The 24,912-nt window shown below is 37.6% G+C and overlaps 1 protein-coding gene across 4 annotated transcripts in view; it reads right to left on the bottom strand.

Moving 5' to 3' along the window:
- INTS6 (integrator complex subunit 6) overlaps positions 1 to 24,912 on the bottom strand; it is a 42,544-nt gene that overhangs the window by 16,730 nt on the left and 902 nt on the right. For 3 of the 4 annotated variants that reach the window (XR_011093782.1, XM_068674006.1, XM_068674017.1), the window contains exons 2-4: positions 24,829 to 24,906; positions 24,002 to 24,151; positions 6,265 to 6,354 (exon numbers count right to left, since the gene is read on the bottom strand). Coding sequence is in view for 3 of the 4 variants with exons in the window: in XM_068674006.1 (XP_068530107.1) it covers positions 6,265 to 6,354; positions 24,002 to 24,151; positions 24,829 to 24,906 (318 nt within the window). In the remaining variant the exon portion in view is untranslated. Of the gene's footprint in view, positions 1 to 6,264; positions 6,355 to 24,001; positions 24,152 to 24,350; positions 24,468 to 24,828; positions 24,907 to 24,912 lie in introns of those variants that run through there. The other variant, XM_068674024.1, reaches the window with a different exon arrangement.

The following is a 24,912-nucleotide window of genomic DNA, read 5'->3' as shown; positions in this document are numbered from 1 at the left end:
GCATTATTTATTAGCCACCAACAGCCACAGAGACCAACAGAACATTAATTCTACAGGTAGCCCTAGGAATTTTATAACTACGTAAATATAAAGAAAATCAGTGCTTTAGCTTCTCAGGAACCAAACACTTAGATTGTAGTCTCTGCTTTTGCCTACAGGTTTTTCCCCACTGATCTGTGTGAACAAAGTTTATCAAGGCATTCAACTCTAGAAACCCTGTATACATGTAGATATACTGGGCTCATAACAAGTAACTACAAGTTTCAGAAAAAAATGATAAACCCCTGTCAGATGATACCATTGTCAGTACAAATAAAACCCTTGTTTTTAAATCTGGAGTACTGCAGCCATAAAGACAGGACAAAGTCCCCAAGCAATGACACGAATGGTAGCAACAGTTCTACTACCTGGCCTAATTCAGGGGTTAGGCACAACAGCAGAAACTCAAAAATGGCTTCTAGGATGAAACTTTCTCACACAGCATTCAAAAATTTCAAATCTAAATCTTATCTGTGCCAGCAAAGGAAACCATTATTGATGCAAAACTTGATGCAAGTTCACAAAAACACACTTTTCAGTTCATAGTGGCTGGTTAACAAGTTTGCAACAATTTGTTTTTAAAGGAGATGAAGCCTCAGCTATTCCTATTTACGGAACTGCAAGCATCTCATATTGGGAAAAATACATGTCTTTGTGCTTGAAAAATAATTTATGCAGACCCAGGATCAAATATGACAGAGCCACTCACAACATATGAGCAACAACCAGAACATTTTGGACTTCTTGGTACACCTGATGCTTCCTCCTGAATGTGTTTTTGCTGATGCAAGCAGACAGCACATGAGAAGAGCAAGATTTTCTCCAAATGTTTCACATCAAGTTTTTCCAAAGGCACTCGTCTATGTACATGTTTTATTACTGATCAATATGCAGGTCCCTCCACTTTTTGAACAAGCAGCCTCCAATGCCTGTCTGGCAAAGGTAACTTGGTAAAAAGAACAGCCACATAGCTCATGAACAGACAGCCTTGATCCTGACTGTAAGAGGATCCAATTGCAAGCAGCACTGTCATCATCTGCAGCTATTTAGGAGTGCCACTCACCAAACTTTGCTACATAGATCTGAGCCAACAGGCAATGCTTAGAGGCTCTGCAAAGCACATTTCATCTACAAAACATACCTGTGTTGCAGCACTGTACCTCTCCAGCAGCACACACATTATAAGGATCCCATCAGACCCTGCCCCAGTGCTATTCTGAGTTCAGCTCATCTCAAACTACAAAACCTTTCTTTGGCTCATCCAGTTATAGTGAGTTTTTCTTGATGGGATTTTATAGAGAAGTTGCAGATTCAAACCAGGCCTCAATCTCCACCTGATAGTAACTCGATCTTTCCACACTGTTTTTTGTTTGAAAACTGGCACTGTATTACTGTAGCAACCACACACCTAACAGAAAATAAGACAAGCCCAGAAACATACAACTAGCCTTTTATTTCTTTCCCCACAAATTTCACATCTTTTCCTCTGCCTTGTCTTTCAAATTGGTTGTTGAGCTTAAGGTAGAATGAACAAGTGTAAAGGAGGTCACTTACCAACAGTGGTCACCAACATGTTGAGTATGTAAAATCACGCATGAGAGCCCTCACAACTCAATGCTAGAAAACATTTGTTTTGTCTCAAAACTTATTGTAAGAGCATGCACAAGACCTACCATTCCTAATTGCCATAATGCTACAATAAGACAGCAGCATGTGCCTTATGGCCCTCTTCTGTCTTCAAATTCACTGAAATGTACAGGAATCTAGTGGAAGAGGTTAGGGGTCAACCTCTAACATGACAATATGATAAAGAAAATTTATTATTGGTGAGCTGATCTTTTGTCTGAGCACTCATCTCTACACAGTCGTGCAGCACAGCCTGAAATCCTCAAAATATCAGAGGACCTCTAGGTTAAATAAAAAGTAAATCACCATTAGAGAACTGTGCAGTGACATGGTAGCTGGTGAAAACAGTGCAAAGCACTCTTGGCAATGACTGAACAGAGACTCATGTTACAAGGAACAGCACTAGTGCTGCTTAAGCTTTAGCACACAGGTAACTACAGGCAGCCACATCATACTGAAACTGATAAAAGGAAATGAGTGCTCTTATTGTTTTCTATGCAATCATTTGCAGTTACAAAACAGACAAAACCACAAATTGTTCTTCCAGAGGAAATAGTTTCAGGTCACAGAGACACCAAGCCAACAGACAAACCATGCTAATGACATGATTGACTTTGCCATCCTGGTAACTAAGCTGATAGTTGCACAGTATTCACAAGTCAGGAGCTCCAGGACTCAGTGCCAAATACTGTGATCCTGGAAACTGCTAACAGGAACAACATGGATGAGGAAGGATGGGAACACAGTGAATGGGATCTGCCACATACTTATTACACTATTTGATTAGAAATCAAGTCTTGAGCTGGAAGAGCTATTATTAAAAAGATATGGAGTATTTCTAGTTCTTGATTACTGTTGAAAATAAGGAGGATCTTGCCACTTTTTACTTTTGTTACAGCTAGGGTGTGAGAAAAATCCTGGAAAGAATCAATGGGACAATGCTGATGGTTCATGGATAAGGGGTTCAAAATCACTGATACCTTCCACAAGAGTCTCCTGTAACATGAAGATCAGAAGAATGGCAACAAACAGAAGCAAAAGAACATCCCTCATGTGATCAATGGCTCAGTTATCAATGGATCAATAACCCAGACTTGCAAACAGGAGTTTAATGCTTTTAATAAAACGGAGTGCATGTAGAAGACATAGGGAGATGGCCCAAGAGATGCAAAACTGGAGAAGTGTGACATCTGATTAACTAGCCATGAAGTTACTGCATCTCATATTGCAAAGAGAAATCCTTTCAAACAACTGAAAATTTTCTAAAGAAAAGTTAAGGAAAAGCCAAGACCAAATTTGGAGGACCATGACAGAAGCAAAAGCCGATTCCAAGAGGAATTTATAGCATCAGACCAATCATTAATGATGGTATTAAAGGTATGACCCCATCTTTCCTCAAGTTACTACTATGACAAGTGAATCCAAGGAAGCATCTACTCAACACACCACGCTGAATGTGGAACTGATGCTGGCACTCCGTGCTGCTTCATTAGAAGCCAGTGCCAGAAAGGACAGGACTGAAAGTCCTATTAAGTGGTGCTGGTGGTAATTGTACAGACTGCACCATTTTTGTCTTCAGCCTGAGACAAGGTAGTGCTGAATGGGTAGAATCCTTATCTGCAAAAAACATTAAACTCCACAAAAAGACAGGACATCTGAAAAATTCAGCCAGAGCTCCAAAACAGCATTGAACTCGACTGCTTCACACCAGGGCAAATGACAACGTTCCCACAGTAATAAAGCCGATTTCATTGGCAAGAATGCAAATGTCCATCTGAATGACAAAGTTCTGAAAAAACTTATCTCCAGCTTCCATACTGGTTTCAAGGCTTTCCAAAAGCAAAGTTTTGTCAGTTCTCTTGCACAGAAGACTTGAGAACTATAAATATACTGCCTTAGTCCATAAGAACTTTCCACGGGAAGTAAAAGCACTCTTGTCATCGCCACTCAGGGGGATATGATCACTTCCAACACTGTAAAGCCTCTCCAAAGTCAAACCCAAAGAACATCAGAAGCATTTCAAAGAGATCAAAAATCTATGTTATTGAAGAGAAGAGCAACAACAGATCTCAATCTCCTGGGTGATGTTACTGTAATTGTTTCATTTCTGCATGTCCAACTTGAGAGGCAATGGTAATAGGACATTCAAGCTAGACTAGAAAAAATTCTGATCAGTAGGAAACACATTGACAAAAGCAAAAATCATCCATGAAAGACAGAAGCACTGCTGGATGTTAGCCTACTCTTTGGTAGTGTTAGGACAGTTCACACTGGTACAGCGGCAGCAAAAAAAAGTCACATCCAGTGCTGGGTACTAAATATACACCCTCTAAACATATGGAAATACAAAAAAAGCAGTCAAAAACTTGCATTGCACCTTTCAGGAAGTAACAAGTGGTCACTTTCAGAAGACAACATGTCTAATGTGTTCATTTACCAAACAAAATCATTAGTGGAACAGATTCTGCATCTCTGATCATCATAAAATCCTGTACCATTTTTGGCTAAATGTCATGTTCATGCCACTGTGACCACTATGATCCACACTGCTCCAGTCAGTACTGTTCAAGAGCTAAGTTTAAATTTAGAAAGTAGCCATGAGAAAACCCATTTCCTCACCACAACACAGAACCATTTAAAGATGTGAATCTGTGACCAAATGGCTGCCTGACAGTAAGAAGTCCTCTTGTGAAGTCTAAAGGTGAAGCAGTTGTACTCACATTTGAAGGAATACAAACCCAAGTAACTTGCTGGCTACAAAAAAATCCAGGCTCTTATTGTAAGAAAGAGCTCATGACAGCCAATAGATCTTTCTTACCTAAATCATTTAAGATAAATGAAGATGAAAGGAAATAGTGTATAATGAATTTAGTACATTAGAAGGGGCATGTCAAAGTTTACAGAGTCCAGAGCCTTCCATTTGCTCGGGGGTTTTGTCCAAACAAGTTTTGAGCATCTCCAATGATGGAGATTTCAAATGTCAGTATTTAATCAGCTACATAATTAAAATTTCTATTAATATCCAGAAGGGTTTTCCCATGTTCCATCCCAGCCCTGCACACCTCCAAGAAAAGTCAGGCTCCCTCCACCATTGAGCAGTTGCAGGCAGAGGTGGGATTCCCCCCTCACACACACACCACCCTTAGGCTTGTCTTCTAGAGACTGTACAGAAACAGCTCTCAACCTCTACCCAGCTGACAATTGCTTCACCCACTGATCACATTCCCTCACTCCAGGATGTCAGGGCCTGATTTTACAAGTCACCTGATAGCAGAGAAACTCCTTATCCTCAAGGAAGGACTTACACAGCTGAGCGATTACCCAATTTGCTCTTAAAAAACACAGTATTGTGCTGTTAGCAGTACTACATGGTGAGAGCTCTCAGTGTCTACTCTTTAGTTAACACTTGCTCACTGAGCTTCAGGGTTAATATCAAGTTGCTACTCTTCTCAGTATTTTGGACTACACTCAGTTACTTTTTTGCTGGAAATAGCTTGCATGGTTAAAAATACTATTAAAGTAAGGTTTTATAATGGTAACCTACTTGATACCTTAAATCCAGGCATTCCCTGTCAGTTACCAGCTGTGACTCTTCTCAGTCCATACAGAATTTTCAAGTCTCTCAATTTTCTTCCTCTAAGTCAAATATGTTACAAAAGCACTCAAATATCACTTTCTAAACATACAACTTCTGTAATTGCTCTAAGAATGCAGTATAACAGAGTAGAAGTTCAAGTAGCTAATGAACACTGATATCTGGCAAGTTGACCTGTATGCATAAATGTGGCATACCACATGGAAAAGTCTGAATCTTTTCCTTAAGTTTCAGGATGGACCTTTGGATATTAACCTTTTCCTGAAAAGGGAATAAGCTTAGGTTTTTGTTTTTCCTACTGCACAGAATGGGCACTGAGGCTGCCAGATGAAGCCTATCCCTATTGACCTCTTACATCTTTTTAAGGAAAGAATTAAATGCAGTCAGTAAATTAAAAATAGTTCGGTGCCTCTGCATTTGCTATAGCTCTGAATCTGCTAGATGTCTGATCAGATACTCCAGTATATTAAAACCTGGTGCTTTAAACTGCACTACAGATTTCATTTGAAATACATTTCTTCAGCTTTTATTTTTAGATAAGGGCACTAACTGATCCTAGTTCAATCACTTTAAGACCCCTTTGTGAAAGATGTATGTACTGCACATACTCCCTAGCAGCCACTTCCTTTGGGAAATCACTACATTAACTTGGATCTATCTATATGTAAAGAATTTACATCTCTATCAGTTAAAGACATGCATGCTTTACAGAAATGAATTTCTTCCACTAACATTTGAAATGCAATGAACTCACACGCTAGAAATAGTCAACTAATGAGTCTAAACAGATTGACAGTTGTACTACATGCTTCTGTCACATGTGATGAGAGCTATTTCAATTTTTGCAGTACTATTGCATAAAATTACCCTAAGTAAAAGGAGAAAACATGCGAGTTTAAGCTGTTAATGAACATACTTCTGAGGAGTCATCTAGGATCATGTTATAAAACAGCATTTGACTATGTTTTTAATACATATCACTACAAACAGAGGTCTGTTCTTACCTCTTCCTGTATTCCACTGGTAGTAGTTAATTTACTTCCATCAGTAACTGTTATAATTATTGCTGGCTCCAGAAAGAATGGGTTTCTTCCCTAAGGGGGAAAAAAAAAAGTAATTTCATTTAAAATGCTCTAACAGATTTGTAAGCTTCTGTTCAGTCATTACACAGTCACTGATACCCACTGACAAAGCAACAGGGCCTGAGGAATGTACTCATATACTACAGAATAGTGCTACGTATTTCTTAGCCTTTTTGTAGTTTGGTCATGGAAAGCTGGACATTTAATATCTCTATTCAAAAAAACATACAAAAATACAGCAAAAATGGTTAACATGTGACCAAGAATAACACATACTTGAATATTCAGATAACCTTGCAGCTATTTAGAGGAGCAACTTGCTCTTCAAACCAAAAATACATCCTGCTCCCCATTCCAGAGTTGATTTTATTCTCAATTTAATTAGTGTAATGAACTAAATCATTTTCACAGCACCTTGTGATCACGATTCTAGGGTTAACAACTGATGTTTACATATTAAGGAAAATTTTGAAATTAATATTCCCAGTTACATTTTTACCAAAGGGGTTCAAGCATAACCATTCAACACACAAGAATACTTCAGAAAAAACTTCCTATAATTATTTAAGATACGAACATACACAAGCTAAGACATTAAGCAAGTTCAGTTGTAACAAGAGAAGAGTCTTGGTTTGCTATTGACACTTCCTTTGTGCTACTGTGAGTATGCTAACAGCCTTCATTCCCCCTGAATAACAGGATCCCAAATTAATCCCTTGACACTTCAGCTCCAAATCAAGTTAGTATGTTATATCCTAGCTGGGGTTAAAGACAGAACAGCACAAAGGCCACCACAGGCTTTTGTTTAACAGGTCCTACTCTCTACTGCCAGTCTTGAAGCCTCATTTTTCTTCTTCAGAATACAATAGATGCCACTAGACCCACAGCCAAGTTCCATTTACAAACACAAACTCTCATGAATGTTAGTAATTTACTCTAAAATAATTGACATTGAATTAAGTTTTTAATAAAAAACTTTTTAAAAGCATTTTTAAAAGTTAATTACACAGGATCATTTACCTACTACCTAGTGTTTAAAAACAAATATCACTACTGAATTTGAACTCCATTTGGAGAGGGTTACCCATTTTTAAGTGTCAATGTCTTTACCACAGACAAAATTTAGTTTAAGACAGCAGAAGAAAAAGTTATTTGCTCTGTTCTTCTTTTAAAACAGCACACCACCACTACAAATACTAGGCAAAAATCAGAAATCAATCAGTGAAGATCCACTTCTTCCACAAAAGGTAAGCTAGTTCATAATCCTATTTAAACAATTACAAGAATTTAAGGATTCTCCAAATACAGTTTTAATTAAAATAATTTAAGAATATTTAGCCTTACTTAATTCTGAAGAACAGTTACAGTACGTTATTCTGCCAACTAGTACTTCACCCCAACTGCAAAATATCAGCTGGAAGCTAATTATGTTGCACTGGAGTAATATTTAAAACAAGAGTTTCTACTAGAGGAAAATATTTTTCTCATGAATATGGAATATAAAATACACTCATCCTAGCACTACAAAAAGATTGCGAAGGGGAATAAAAATACAAGATTTTAGATTTAGAACATTATAGGCAGTGTTCTTCCAGGTGAATGCTCTGCTTCGATTTGAAATCTAATTATTAAAAATTTAGTCTAACCTTATTATCTATATTTCCTCATTGTCTTAAATGCTTTTGTGTAAACCAATTATCACTTCTCTCAATTTTTCCCATCTAAGATTTAAGCCTTAAGTTTAAATGCTTTGGACTCAGAACTATAAAATGATAAGGATGGAAAGCAAAATTCAACCCCCTTTCTTTCCTTCCTACAGTCCAAAAAAAAAAGTCTTTTTTTTTAGGCAGATTATCTAGGAGGAAGATTATCTGAATGACGACTTCGACCTTACTCTTTCATAATTTCACAAGTATTTTACTTGTAAAATAGATAACCAAGATACCATCTAGAATGGAACTAATAAAGCAACATATTTACAAAAGCAAGACTTTTTTTTAAGCCAGAAAAACAGCAACATTCATTTATGGCCAGAGTAACAACGTATTTGCAAAGCTCTAACCCCAACGACCAAGTAACCCATTTTCACATGTATAACCCACATGTTATCTGTGGAAATAATTGCAGTGCACTGCTGCAGAATATTTCATGTATATAAGTAATAAGGAAACGTTTCCCCTTGAAATCTCATCTCCACTTGTGGAAATTACTTGAGTAATCTTGAGTTCGTCAATAGAGCTATAAATATTAACCTTGCTAGAAAGGATGTATGAAATCAAGTCAGAGTACACAATTCATCAATTAATTATTTAAAGTCACAAGTTCGCTGAGCTGCACTTAAGTTCACAGTTCCATGCAATTTAGAAGCATGAAATGAGTATCTACATTCCACCTAGAGGAGCAGAAATGTAATTTAAATATACCAAGAAGGAATAATTTCAGATGAAATACCAATTTTTGAGGTTTACTATTTTTGACTAAAAAATACCTTAGAATTCTTAAAGAACACCACAGATTCTTTCAAACTTCCTCAGCCATACAAAGGCACAGAAAACCAGTACTGTCAGGCATTCCTAGAAGTACCCTCTTATAAGCTCTTAAAATTCAGAGGTGTATTAAAGAGTCTGAAAAAATTAAATTACCGAGGACTTATATTTATAATTTCCTTTAAGTAAGATGTAGCAGTTTGTCAATTACTAATTTAGAATTTCATTTCAAACTATTAACTTTCCATTGCTTTTCCTTGAGAAGTATACAATTTATTAATTTATACCTTAGAAATATTGCATTCTTGAAAACACCTGACATTCCTATACAAGAAAGTCAAAGATAAGTGTGGAAAAGTCAGTTCTTGAAGTAAATACGGTAAAGATAGCTCTGCCTCAGTACCAATAACCTTGGAAACAAGAACCTCACTCTCTATTTAAGCTAGTGTTATATAGACCTATTCTAACTAGCATACAAGCAGATATTCCTGTTCTTGGGTTCTCTGTGTTCAGACTGATTATAACCACTTATAGGGCATTAACATTTCACAATCTAGAAACTCAATTGCTACATTTGAACTGTGCCAGTTTGAGTCTCAATTTACTGCTCAGGTTACAGTAAATAGAGAGATATTTTCAAGTTTTATTTTAAATTCTTATTTTTGAATAAATTTGTTCAGAGAGAAGCACCTTGGAAAAAATATTTTTCTAGCTGAAAAATCAGTGGCAACTACCTCCCTCAGGGACTTCAGCTAATTGCATGATATCAGTAAATTCACTTGATATCCTTTTTAGTTCAAATAAGTTGAGTTAACTGACTGCAGACTCTTAATACAGTCTTCTTTCTGAGGGCTCCTAGCAGTGGTGAAAAATGTACTGAGAAACAAGCACCAACATTTTTAATAGTGATCTGTTTAACCCCCAAGTACTGCAAAGTGGCACAAGAGGTTTTTTTTTTTCTCATTCACCTACAGTTTGCATTTTTTAAGAAAAGATATGCACCAAAAAGACAAAAAAAAGCATGTTTTGGAAGGAAGTTATTTAAAAATGAATATAAATACCAGGGCTGTCTTGTAGGTTTACTAGGCTAAAATTAGATAAGCAAGAGATTCAAAGTCCTAAAAAACTAACTTCTGTGATGCAACATGCATACTTTTGAACAGTTGATAGCTAGGAGACTATTTGTTCCAACTCACAACGCAACTCCAGTTACATTAGACATTTCTTGTGTCCAGATGAAGTAATTCTGTGCTCACATCATGCAAAACAACCAAAAAAAGCTGTGAACACCACAGCTTCTGACCTCTCCCAAGTCACAGCAAGAGGCACAGCCAGCCCACACTGGCTGATGTGACATTTTTGGTTATAAAGTTATCAAATCAAATTGTCTGGTTACGACCATCAGAACTAAAACCTCAATTTCACAGGTAAGTCCACCAACCACTTCCAACATGATTAATACATTCACGGATCTTTTTCTTCGAAGTGCACATCCAAAGCAATTCAAGAGCTACTGTGACTTTTGGATGAGCAAACAGTATTTTACGTTATTACACATGCAGTAAGCCAATATTTACTGACAACTATCATGCATACATTTAAATATTAATCTCAGTGTCAGAAGTGTTGAAAAATTTAAGAAATAGCTGAAGTAGAAATATGGCAAAAAAGCCACGTCAGTACTGAAAATAGCACGTTCAACAAGCAGCTACTATTAAAAGTACAAGATAGTGCCTAAGAAAAACACATGTAAATTGCAAAGGCTTCAAGTGGAAAATAAATGCAAACTGAGCTAAAGTAAATACTTCTAACAGAATATATTAGTAATCACTGGAAAAGTTTTCATGGAAAGCCCTTCTCACACATTTTCAGATTATGATCAAGTCTCTGAGAAGTATGCATCCATTTTAGTAAATCACAGACTAACAGAAAAACTAAACTTCTGTTGTTCATCTATCACATATTATTGCAGTAACCCCTTTTTATTTTCAGAAATACCAGCCCTAACTGTCAGTAAAACGAATTTAGTCATCTGACCAGGAAATACAAGAGTGCACTTTTCAATTCAGTCCATTTTTTTCAGAATTTAAAAGGTCAAGATTTTCATAAATGGTGATGAGAATCTGTGAACAGCCATGTCTCAAAAATGACTGCTTAAAATGAACTCTAAAAAAGTCAGAGTTATGGTAGAATTATTACTAAAATCGGAAGATCTGCACATTTTAAACTGGTAACAACTTTAATAATATTAAAAAGACTGAACCTGAATTATAGTAAACTGAAACAGATGATCCAAATCTATCATGTTTTTTCCTCACTTATCTGTGCAATATCAGTTGTGTTCTAGCAAAATTATGAAATGCCCCAAACATTAACACTTATTAGAGACTTCACCCTTCAATTACTCAAAGCAGAACATCATTAGTCAAGTAGACAGAGGTATTTAAGAGCTGTACTCAGAGCAATACAAGCATTCACAGAAACTTTGCCTGTAAGATTTTTTCAAGTCTCTGTAGCCATACTATAGATAATGTACATGGACATACAGACTACGGTCCTCTGTGGCCAGGCTGAAAAGTGCAACTCTGAACTGAATCATGGTGTTATCCAAGCAAGTGAAGATGCATGATGAAGCCAGCTTTGAAATTGGATTTGTTTGTTACGGAGGTCTTAGAATAGAGACTGATCCCATGAAAGTTGGGTAAGTGTTAGACTTCTGTAATTTCAGCCTCAAGAACGAAGAGTTGAGGAAGGCACTGGAATTCTGCATGGGATTAAAATCTGACATGCAAGGCTTCACATGAGAAAAGAACTGCTAACTCATCTGTTTTGCTACCCGTAAGAATTTGCTATATTCCCTTGACAGTGTTGATCATTCAGTAGACAGTACAGCTTTGTAATAGTAGCAACTGTTTCACTATTACAACATCAGGTATTTGTACAGCAGATGAATTTCAAGATGACATTCAGAAGCCTTACAAGTTTCAGGAAAGCTGAACTGGTTTGAATTTTACACAGGATATAAGTGTTTTGAAGTCCATTATGACATTTCCCTTGATGTCTGCTCAATAACAGAGATAAACAATGGATCAGTAAGAGACCGGGATCTTAAGAACCTAACGAAACACTACTCCAGGAATTCTCTACCACAAGGAAAAAGCACCCAGCATTTTTCAGAAAGGGATGCAGCACAGAAGTAGGATTCTTACCATTACTCTAGCTCTATAGTCCAAATAAGCATCTGCAGTATGGATATCCACTCTCAAACACAACACAAATCTTTGTTCTCCCCACAGTATCCAAGATGGGAGGATTTACACTCTACCTTCTGTTCCTGACAGGCAGCTGGGAATACTACTTCACCCTTAAAGACAGGTTTCACGAACAACATAGGTAAAGCAATCATGTCTTAAAGGTAATTTGAGACTCCTTACTAGAGCACTCCACATCTGGAGGAGAAAGTGAATCAGAAATGCAGATGACAGTAGCAGATTTTAGAAGCTCAATGCATAGCCCTCAGTAGTCCCAAGAAACACAGATCTAGCTCTTCTGTCAAGGAAACAATTTAACAAGTCCTTACAGATTTCATGCACATGGTAGCTAAAAAACACCAAAGTGTCTTTGACAGAAGGATGTGGGAAAAAAACAAGTTTGATTAATGCCAAAGGAGTCTTGACTGAGCCCACGACAAATACAGTATGAAGAAAACTCCCAGCATCACCACCGACTCCCACAGATTGGGATTAACAGGTTTTTCATTACACTTTTACTCCCATGGGACTGATTTATAAATTAGCGTTTGACTAAAGTAGCCTGAGAGTAGTACCTAGGCAAACTTTTTTCACTTTGCAATTGGAAAGCTAGCCAGCAGAGGGGGCACAAGTTAGTAAAATTTATCCTCAGGAGGTGATTGAGGAGTAGCGATATAACCTGAGGCATGTTCTGTATGAATACTGTCTCAAAATATATAGAAAAGAGCACTTACCTGTTGCTATGATTGTGTATACCAGAAAAAAAAAAAAAAAAAAAAAAAAACAATTGAATAAATACAGAGAAGAAGCAATCAGTCACTTGACCCTAGTCTCCTGATCTATGTTTAGCTCATGATTTCTAACACAAGGAACAGCACACAAAATTAATAGTTTTTTGTGGGTGTTTTGTGTTCTTCCTCCCCCCCCTTTTTTTTCCTGAAGCTAACAGATACAAAGAAACATACCTTCTGGAGAAAGCCTTAAGAATCGTATTAAGAAACATTCTTCTAGAATTTATCAAGGTGAGAGCTCATACTTCCATTAACTCACCATCTTTTCCCTCAAGGCATGGGAAAATGCTGTTCCAGCAGACTTGTTTTGTCCTGCACTCATTCACACTCTGGAAGTCGGGGTATTGATGCCAATGATTTTGCAATAAGGATGGACACCACAAAGGATCTTTCCTCCATGAGGTGAAGGGAATTCAAAACCCAAATTGAGCTGTGTACAGCTATCCTTCCCTATAGGCTACAGCAAGGTTATTAAAGACAAAGTAATTTTCTGTTTCCTAGGCAATTCTTCTTTAGTTAACTACATCACAAATATTTAAGAGTTACTCATCCGATGCCCAATACATGCAATAACCAGTTTCTTATTTGAAGTGTCTGAAAAGGATTACAAGGTAGTTACATGTGTTTTGCTTCATTTCTTACTGGAGCTACAGAGTAACAGATTTAAGTGATTTTTGCACACACAGTTAGGACACTGACTCTATGGTAAAACTGAAGCTTTTTGTATTTCTGGTGACTGGAGCAAATAAGTTGCAGGTTTAAAGTGCTAATATGAAACAACTGGCAAAAAAAGTTTTTCAAAGGAGAACAAGTGTAACAACAGACTTTTCCTAAAGCCAGGAAAGAAATTACACTCAACAGCACACCAGTTACAGGCTACAGAAGTAAAAGGTGCATTCTTGAAACAACTGCCAACTCCATAACATCAGTTACGCAAATTCCACTTAAGAAATGTAACATACTTAAGAAAATTGGATGAAAAATAACTTTCTCCAGTATATTTTTGAACAGATCTTAAAATTATTTTAACTATTGAAGCTCCAAATATACACTACCATATATTTTTTCTAGCTAACCAGGAAGCCCTAGAGCAAGAATTCCAAGGCCCAATCAGGTATTACTTAATTACAAGTATTTCAGGGACAAAACATCTCAATTGCATAAGAGATATCAAAACCTTTGAAAAAAGTCACAGAAATGTATTTAAATATGTATTATTATATATCAAGCATATCTGCTTGAACTTGTGAGCATACCTGAACTTGTGAGTTAGATAGCCAATAAATTCATTGCAGATCCATCTCAAAATGTGCAATGAAAGCTCTGTGATGAGCATCGTTTTTATAGATGCTAATAACTTTACAAATTCTGGGCTCCAAAATCTGGCACTAAATGTACTGAAGACTGATGTGTTAAAGACTTAGTTGTGCAACTTCAGTCATCTTAGAAAGCTAACAAAAACATTTGCCCTAAGAACAAAACCAAGACAAACAGCAAGAAGCACCAAAAAAAAAAGCTATACAAAACAGCCTAAAATGGAAACTCAGAACTAAAGATGATCATTCTGTAATAAAAAAAATCTCTCCATTGAATAGTGCACATGTGAAAACAGAAGGAAGCATTTTAGAGACCATGTTCATGCTGAGTAATACAGAAATGATGAATACAAAGTAGGATGTACTAAGACATCAGACTTCAAATCCCGGGATTCATTGGTGTTCTGAAGTTTCTAAATCACTCAGATGCAAACATTCCTAAATCAGCTTCTAAAACACTCCATTATAAAGCTTTGTTCTGTTCCTTTCTCCTAAGAACAAATTTAATTGAGTTCTAAATAATACATTATGTAAGTGATAACTTCTTGATTAACTTCTAAGTGCTCCAATTTAGATTAGGTCCTTGATAAGTTTCTGAAACAATTCACTCCTTAAACCTCACAATTTATGACATACCTATGTGACATTCTCAAATAAATTGAAACAAAACAATGTTCTTTGTGACCCAACACATGAACTCCAGTAAGGAACTGAACATGAAGAAGCAGCAATGAAATGAAGAACAAAAAGAAAAGCTACAAACGTTTTCAACATGTAAGCACTGAAGTTTATGAAAATCACAAAAACAGAAAAATTACCATTTCTTTGTATGAAATTAATTGGAATATATAAGCTGCAAAACAACTGTGATTGCATCTTGTACCTTAATTTTAAGGTAATGGAAACAGTTGTTTAAAAAAAAGATGCACCTTATCAGTTAGTTACAGATTAGCAAATGAATCACTCCTGGAATCACTTAAATTGGATAAATCAGCCAACAAATCCTGGTGGTTTCCAGAGCTATTTGGCAGAACACAGTAAATACAAGCTGCTAAAAAAATACATTACATTTGAGCTTTTACACCCTTTTAAAAAACAGCTAGAATAACTATTCATACTAAACATAACTACATCTTCAGAGCCAGCCCCAAAGAATCTGGGTTTGAAGATGATTTTGGTCATATTTTCTAAAAATATTTCCGAATGTTTTATTCCAAAAATAATTGACCTTGTCATGCTTTGGACCAAGTCCCTAATTACTGCAGCTTTTCTGCCTCACATCAGTGATTTTACATAGCTAGTCCTGGCTCAATCTGTGGAATTGAGAGCGCTAGGCCAGGCCTCTGCTCTTCATATACTGGAGAAGGGTAATGAATTTCAGAATTGCCAGCATACCAAGCAGGGAAACATCAAATAACCCAAGTGGAAAAGCCAAAGAGAGGGATGTATACAAAATTCTCTACCCTTCGGGAGGTTATCAGCACAGGGTACTGACAAACTGACTGAAGGTAGCTTATTGACTCATGAATATAGGATGATTCTGCTGAATGATTGCTACCCCAACGCTTCCCAATGATTCTCTCGCGGAGTTTATCGCCACTTCAGCAGGAGCAACCTAGCTGTTAAAAAATTGATTCTGAACCACTTCAGTTCGCAGTCCAGCTTATTAAGGCACCTGAATCAATCATTGGTTTAATTTACTACATGAAGTTGCAGTCACAACTTGCTTCAGGTTCGGTATAACTACGACCTTGTGAGAGGCAATAAGCTCAGGAGTGGAGGAGAGCAGAGCACTAGGATGGATGTCACTTCAGCAGTCCTACAGTAATGCATGCAATTAAGCTGGTATTCTGGGATCCCAAGCCCCAGGGGTGAGGTAGGGCATTTGGTGAAGGAAAAGACAAACATACAGAGTATGAGAAGTGGCTTCTTCAACAGAAGCAAGAATGTCACCTTATGTTGATTCTAATGACAAATATTCTAGATTTGTTCAGTGTAGTTTTTTGGCTTGACATTGACAAAATGCACATCGTATTCAAGCCATTTATCCTCAAGCACTGTTAATGGGTTAAATTAGATTAACACTCAGCTCTCCACAAGCAGTAGCAATTGCATATAGACTGAAAAATGCACGCATTTAAGGAAACAAGGGTGGCTACACTGGACAGCCACCAAATATGATTATTCCGGTAAGTTTCCTGGCCAAGTTAACAACAGGACATTAAACATGATTTTCAGTATGTACATCCTTGAATTACTGTCAGAACCACATATTAGAGAACTAAACTGCACCAGTTTCTGCTAGATCAGTCTTACCAAAGGCTTCTGCCATTAAAGCCGTGTAATGTCTAGCATAATTCCTTATCTATTATTCTCATTACCTACCACTGCAGTGCTGCAAGATCCACATTTCAGAGCAACTAGAGTAGAATCAGATTTTGTTAAAACCTCCTGTCCTCTCCATACAACCAGAAGCCTTTTCTGTTCCAGTTTCCCAGTCATGCTCACTCATGTTTCCCCGACTAATGTTAGTATAATGCCTTGCAGACAGCAACTTCTTACCTATTTCTAGTCAGCTATAGACACTAACCCAGTTTTCCCACTGGAAAAATGTAGGCTTTTATCTATAGTAGACTGTAGGTTTATGTAAGCTAGGACAAATCAATTAACTGAGGCACAGACACTATCTCTAGAATGAAAACAGGTACTTAACATATTTGAGTTCTCATTATTGTAGGATTGAAGTGGCCTATACATTTTTGAGAAATCTAGTCCATTAGGGGTCAACATTACAGTACCAGAATGATTGAATACATCCCTTCCATGTTAACTTTTTAAGATCAAGTATACAAGCAATGGCAAAGCACATATTTGCTATCAGTGTTCAGAAATATACTAGCACAAACATGTTAAGACATCCAAAATATTTCATGAACATCTGATATTGTTTGTAGAGAGCATTATACTATAGGATTATCAGCAATGTCCTATATCTTGTATGTTTGTATCATTGGCTAGTCCCATTTAAGAAAAACAAGCAAGGATCTTCTAATATGTAAGATTTACCCTAAATACACACAACCACCATCTCCTGTCTGAAGTAGTTTTTGTTGAAGTGAGCCTGGCACACACTTGGACAATTAAACTTAGCACCACAATCACACAATGCAAACTGTATACTCCGTGGAGATCTCTATTAGCCAGATGCTAATGCTCACAAATTATATGAAATTCCAATCTATTGCATAAGCAGATGAAAACAACTTGAATAAAGGGCCACACAGTATGATGCTAAAAAACACATGAAGTGCAAATATGAATGTGTTCAAGCGGTAGCTGCATATACAGACATACTCCATGAACTAAAGGACTCACTCACTATGTTGTTACAGGCACAAAATACACTCCAAAAAGAAAAGCAACAGCAAGCAGGACTCTCAAGCAACACAACCAGTTTCAATTGAGCCTCAGTCAAGTAAAGTCAGATGCATAACAAGTCACAGCTCTTCCCTTCAAGCTTCAGGGGTACAGACTGTCTACCACAAAACTCCAAGACTGAGCATAACTATTCAGTAAGAAAAGGAGAAAAATTTAAAGAGAATAAATATAACAAGAGACACTGGGGAAAATAAAAATACTTGTGCTTCACAAAAAAAAAAAACCACTCCAGGCTCTGTATCTATATGTATTTGCTTCACATCCATGACAAGTGGCTGCCATTTGCCAAGTGCAAACATTTCCCAAAAAAAAAGAATACTTCAGCTATGGGACACATACCTTTAAACACCTAAATAAGAAAGCTAACATATTCAAGGAGTCTATGACTAACAGAGGCTGTTACACTGCTCAAGGCATAAAGGCAAGAGATACAGTTTTGCAACTCCAAACTGTCCTCGGACTTTCTCTGCTGACTTTTTAGTGAGGCCAAGTATCAGCCTGAGACAGAGAGCTGTATCAGCTGCTTAAGCATTGGCAGCCTGCCCCCACCTGATCCCTAAAAGTCAAAGTCACTGCAGACATGTTATGGTAGTGGCCCTTCCAGAACTGATTTATTGAAAATAAAGCACTTAAAGAACCAAACTGGCCAAAGCACACTTGATATTCAAAACATGGGGATGCATCTCACTTCTTTCTGCTAACAAAACAGATGGATGAGATCATTTTGGCCAAGAAAAAATATAGTGCTTTGTGTAAGCTTGTTTTAACTTTTTGTCTCTTCTTTAAAGATACATTGCATTAGAATTAGACAAGTGATTTTAATAACATCCAAGTCTGATGTGATTATTACTCTTGAGACTCAGTGAACTTGGTTGGTACGGGACAGCTGAAAGCAACGCAGTTCCACCTCATGTGGAAAATGTGGGGAAAAAGGACGGTGTAGCTCTCATTAAAGGATACCCTGAAACAAAGCTACCTAAAAATTAAAACATTTTAACAGTGAACAAGATGGCAGGTTTGTAAGTTACAGTATAAGTTGTATATATTAGGAAGCATTATTCTTAATTTCATCATGTATTACATGAGGATTGATTTTCATCAGCACTTCACATATAGACCTTGGACATAACAGGCATGTAAATTTACATTAAGACCATTTCTAATCTACAAAAAATAGGCAACTACAAATAATCCTTTCTTCCATATTTCTGCTATTGCCATGCTTCAGCTTGCTATGTTGTGCTCTGTTGCCTGAAGTTTTCCCATTTAGTTTTGCTGGGGCAGGGGAAAAACAGAGGACTGGAGAGCTACACTAGGAGTGCAAACCTCTGCCTCTACCAACATGAAAAGCAAACTGCTTGTGCAACCATGCCAGGATGACAAAGCAGGAAACCCTAATCTAAACTTTAGTTCCAAATTTGGATGCACACCCAACACAGGCCATTCCAGTGCAGTGTTTATGGCCCCAGAACGCCAAGACAAAAGTCATGCTTGAAGGATTTTGACTTTAGAAAGCAAGGAATTCCAGTAACAACCCTCAAAAAAAAAGCAATCCAAATATAAAACTGCTCAAAATAACAGGTCACACAAAGCATAACATATACAAATATTGTCCCCGATATTTGTATATGGGTATTCTGTTTTTTAAAGCTCAGTGTATCTTAGATGTAGATATGCACATAAGCAAGGAGTTAGTCTGCAATTCATGACATAAAACTAAAGCTGAAGTGTGCCTAAATGCACAATTAGAATTGATCTCCTAAGCATGTTATCTACGTGTATTTCAAATATTAGAATATTTAAGCTATTATGGCAAAACACCCTGATCTCTAGAGACCAACGCTAAGCTTTACTGTGTGAACACATCAGCAATACTGTAGCTACAAATTAGTCTAACCATATATTCAGAGAACTATAAAGTAGCAGTTAGCCTAAGATTAGATTGTTTGATGCTCATATATGGTGTGACTAAAACCTTCAGAAACCAAAGCAATATTAAAAAAAGTCATCCAATGCAGGACACCTTTCAACTTCCAGGTCAGAAATAGGTCTTTCTAGCCTTCTGCATGTTTTTGAAGTCTCAAAAGATCCATAATCAATTTGTTTCCATTTGGATTTTAGTTTGCTTCAAGATTCGTTTCACTTTTCCACATACATGAAATACATTGCCAAAAAAAGGCTCTCACCAAGACTGGGCACAGCTTGGTAAGCCCTCAAAAAAGTACTTCTGCTGTTACTTTAAATACAGAGTGTACCTTTCCCAACACTGCAAATGAAAAATACCTATCTCAAGTCCCCTTGGATTACAGAAGCATCATAGTTTGCCTCTTGGTTTCAAAACAATTATGTTAGCATGTGCTAACAACTGTGTAATATATGTTTAATATATTTAGTTATATTTGTTTAACAAGACCAACTCACCTCTAAGCAGGTTTTACCATACTGATACTTACAATGCTGAAGAATATGTCCAAGATACTCTAGTTAGATAGAAAGCTCAGAAAAAGCTTCTGCTACTGAAAAGAGCTGTTTCTAGTGGCAATATTAAAATGAAGTTTCATCCTGAGAAAAACTGGAAGAATAGCTTAATACATCAACACTGAAATCCATTAAAATAAGTACCAGTAGGTTCTTATTTTATCTTCTCAAGCCGCAGTTGATGCAATACTGCACACAAAAATCTAGTAACAGACCCTCATTATACAAATAATAGGGAGGGTGAAACACATGGGGTTTCAGGTAAGTTTTAGAAGTTTCAGACATCCATCAGATTCATTTTGGTAGAGCTGCAATGGTGCTTTGCATGTAGGTTTCAGAACTCCAGTGATACATTTTTACCTACCTGAGTTTACATCTCATTCTTAGAAACTTTGCTACAGATTGCAAGTCACTGAAGTAGATACTTAGTTCCACTCAGCCACTTGGTTACATTTTACTGTATTACATAATAGCCACCTTCGTGTTTTCTGTTTACACAGAAAGAATAATTCCAGAAACATCTATTAGTATTTAACCCTTCCATTAACTCTAACAACCTGCATCCATTTGCCTTACTCAAAAACACTCAGTTGAATTGTGACTGCATGCATCCTGCTGAGCAAGCCATATCTGTCAGATGTAGGAGTGTATTCCAAGAGGAAGGAAAACCTGCTAGTTATAGGTTTGGTATTTCAGACCACCAGAAATAATGGGGAAGCTGAACTGGGGAAAATATGGCAAAGTCAATTAGCTAAGTGCAGACTGAGCCTATAAAGTGTTTTATGTGATGACTGTGAGTTTACTGAACTTAGCATGTTTAAATTGCATTCTTCCTGAACACATCCAAATCCTGTGTTTTCTTCCAGCTTTCTGTAAAAAAATGCAGAAGGTGAAGAGGACCACTATTTTTAGCAAACAAAAAGCTGACACCTTATTTGAAGGTTCATTCTTCTGCTATCGTAATCAGCACAAAACACAGTATGCAGACTCAAGAATAATACAGAATTTATCCATCTGGAAGTGCAGTAAAAATTGAAATAGTCACCTTAAAATATATAAGCTTCCTAAAATCCTAATAAGCTGACCTCTAAGAACGTCACATGATTTTCCTTTTATCTGTTTTACTGCCTCCTTGCACATTTCTTGTGCTGTTGATAAAAACCATCAAAAATGTAGATCTAAAAAAAAAAAATCCTAGGTAAGACAAAGGGTTTAGAGGAAAAAATAATATAGCACTAATATCAGAAACACCTTCTGAAAAAATCTTCCAGGTTCTTGATAATCTAAACATGTTGACAGTGCCCCTTTAAGACCTGAATGTGAAATACTGTAATCAGCTAATGTAGTTGTACACTCGATCATTATCAACTCTATGTATTTACTGAAAAAGTAATAGCAGTAAATAGTCATATTAAAAATATGAACATCAATGTTGCAAGAACATATGAAGCAGGAGATTTTCCTCAATTTCAGAATGACCATTCACCCACCACAGCTTGTTCAGGAGCTGAGCTGATGGAGAACTCTGGTCTACTTTGAAAGAAATCAAGTATAGTGAGTCACACTGCCATTTAAACAAACAGTTCAAAGTTAGCAGGGGGACAAGACATCTTGCTGTTGAATGACATAACCAGGCAATCCCACTGAGTCCGTATCATGTCTTGTCATTTTTACATATGTTTTACAATCCACATGTGAAACAAATGGATCTTAGCAAATACCGTAGAAGCTTGTCAATGCAACCAAAAGCCAAGCACGTTAGTAAAAAGATATTAAGCCAGATCATTTTTCCAGAGAAAAGCTTAATAAATGTTTAGATTTATTACTTCATGCAATACCACACCTAAAATAATCTGTCGCATTTTCTAAAATTATCTGCTCCTCCCACTCTGAGATAATCACTCTTCAAACATCTGCTATATTGAAGTAAACTACTCAGTTGTTCATGGACTTAATATTTTAAACTGCTTAAGAAGTGAATCTGAGTGAAATATTTTCAAATGTAACTGAGCATTCCGATCATTTTTATTACCCTGAATTTGTAAGTTGCTCATACTGTGTATGTTTAAGATCAGATTTATCTTAAGCTAATTTTAGGTAGTAGACTTCAACGATAGGAAGTTTGACAGATATGACATTGTTCAAAGGCCAATGTGAATCTGAGGCATCTTAACTGCCCTGGATATCATCCTGTGAGTGCTGATGGACCAGTTAAGTGCTTCAGAATTTAATTTTATTTATGAATAATCTGCTACTTTGATCAGTAGAGCCAGAATGGGAACCAGAGACTTCAGCAGCAGACGATTTGGCACTTGCAATCCATCCATCTACTTTTGCAGATGCTAAAAGAGGGCAGAAGTTCTGTTCAGTCACTTGACTGAGCATTTGAACACCTCTCCAGCAGTCTGTTCAACATGTGGACAGAACAAATAGCACGCATAACCATGGTGGGTTCAAGCTGAGAGAGATTTGTAACCAAAACAGACCGGACAAGAATTGCTCGACGGACAAAACAGCAACAGCCCACAACAATGAAAACTAACTAGTCAAGAGAGTGACAAGTCAACTTGCCTACTTGACAGGGCTGTTGAGCACAGCTTCGCTCAGAGCAAGCTTAAATACTTGGGTTTAAACACTGTATTATCACTAGCAAGAGCAATGGTAAAGAGCAAGTATTCCTTGTACATGCCTACAATGGTAAATGTTCTAAAAAGCTTCACATAGCTCACGTAACTAAAGAAAAATGTCATAAAATGGGAAAGGTTAGCACACAGATGTACAAGAGGACAGCAGATGGTAATAGACAAAAAAATAGCCATGTGTGGAACTAGCACTTTTTTTTTTTTAAAGTTTCATCACCAAACTGGCATTTTAAAAATGTTTAGACTCACTTGATCACCTAGTGGCAAAGCCATACAATGCAACATGAGAGAGAAATTTCCTTCCCAAACAAACATGGCATGTTATCACAAACTCTGCTCAGACTGGAAAGGGGAGGGGGAGAGAGGGGGCTTATTTTCACAGCCACATTCCCATGTTAAATACCAAGAGCAGTAACTAATCCTCAGATAGCAGATGATGCATTACATGAAAAAAAAAAATCAAACAAATGAAAAGGGGAGATTCAAGTTAGCATGTCCCATGTGAAAAATACATGATATACTTTGCCCAATACTAATAACGTGCTTTATAAAAAACAAATCCAGGGTTTGATCCAGTGCCAGAAAGTACTGGATACTCTTCCTAAAGCGCATATTTAGGCTAGAGTCACTGGCTTATAGGAACTCACTACTGAGCAAGAGAATTCAGGCCCACCCCAAAAGAAGTCCTGCTTTAAAGGGACAGCTGCAACACAGATATTAGGAAACCACAGCTACTCGAGGCTCAATACAACATGCAGGTCTATAAAAATACAGGTATTCAGAGAAAAGTTGTAGTAATCTCATTAGAAATAGTGTTTTGAAAAAGGTGTGCTCCACTCAGTACTTTTGGAACATGCAGTGCTGCTCAAAAACCAGCTCATCTCCCAAACCGTACTTATGTGATCATACAGCACGGTATACATAAAGCCAAGTTTTCATGACCCCCATCAGGCTCATCAGTTAAGGTTCTGAAACATAAGACTTGCTGGAAAAAAAATTACAAAGTTTAACTGAGAAGATCAACTTGGAGGCTACATCACCATTTAAGAACTGAGTAACTGGGGGGGTGGAAATAAACAGTCAGGTACAAAACTATCAACATCAGCTACACTTCTTCAAACTATCTGATCTCTGCTTACTTTTGAAGAAGCCCCCACATCACGTATTTCACGAAGATGCCTCTTTGGACATTTAGTTAATAGCTGTCCCTGAGAAGTTTGTGTTTTGTTTTTTTCCACCTATTAACAGTCAACCTACCTGCCCATAGTTGTCTATGCCAGTTACTAATCTATTTAAGTTTAATAAATCAAAAGCTGTCCTTAGGGACTGGCCAAGAGTCGTAAGTCCTTCAGCTTGAAGGTTTTTCAGTTCATTCATAAACGTTGCATGGTTTTCCTTCCAGCCAGCCTGAAAAGAGAAACGTGAGAAGGCATTCTTCAGACAGAAGCTTTGTAAGGAATCAGGGTTTTCTGTTCAGCAACTAAGCAAGACACTTTGTAGGTGCATGCAGCTCAGCAGAAAGGCAAAATACCTTGGAAGTTATGAGTATTTAATGCCATTATGGAAAGCCTCAAAACAGTTTGAAATCTTCCCGAACTGTATCTACCTGATGTTCCAAAGGGCGAATTTCTGTGAAGCCACCCGTGAATAGCCCTCGCAGCTATCTGAACTCCTCTGCCCAGCCTTGAAGCGATCTCCAACAGGTTCACAGCCCTGTGTCATGCGGCCCCACCACCCCCTCGCCTCGCTTCCCCCCCGAAAAGGACAGGACAGAGGGAACCTTCCCCCCCCTCCAACCATACAAACTCTCCTCGGAGTTGCTGTCACTTCTCCCAACTCGAATTAAATATCCCCCACAGTTCATTGCTGCTCACAAACCACACAGGGGAGGGACAGAGGAGGGGTGGGGGGGGGGAAAGAAAAAAAATAATAAAATGTCGGCCATGTTGATGTCAGCGCTGCCGCTGCCAGAGCCCGGGCGTGCGCTGAGCTGCCCGGCCGGGCCGAGGGGGCAGGAAGGAGGCTGGGGAGGGAAGGGAAAAGGGAAGGGAAGGATTAGCAGGGGAGGAGGGGGGGGGGGTTACCTTGATAGCGTAGGGAGGCTCCTCGAAAGTGACCAGCATGTACCTGTCTCCCCTGCTGGCCGGGTCCCGGGCTCGGAGCTGCGG

Source organism: Anas acuta, chromosome 1 (assembly GCF_963932015.1).
Source record: "Anas acuta chromosome 1, bAnaAcu1.1, whole genome shotgun sequence".
NCBI lineage: Eukaryota > Metazoa > Chordata > Aves > Anseriformes > Anatidae > Anas > Anas acuta.
This window is presented reverse-complemented; position numbering and strand designations above follow the sequence as displayed.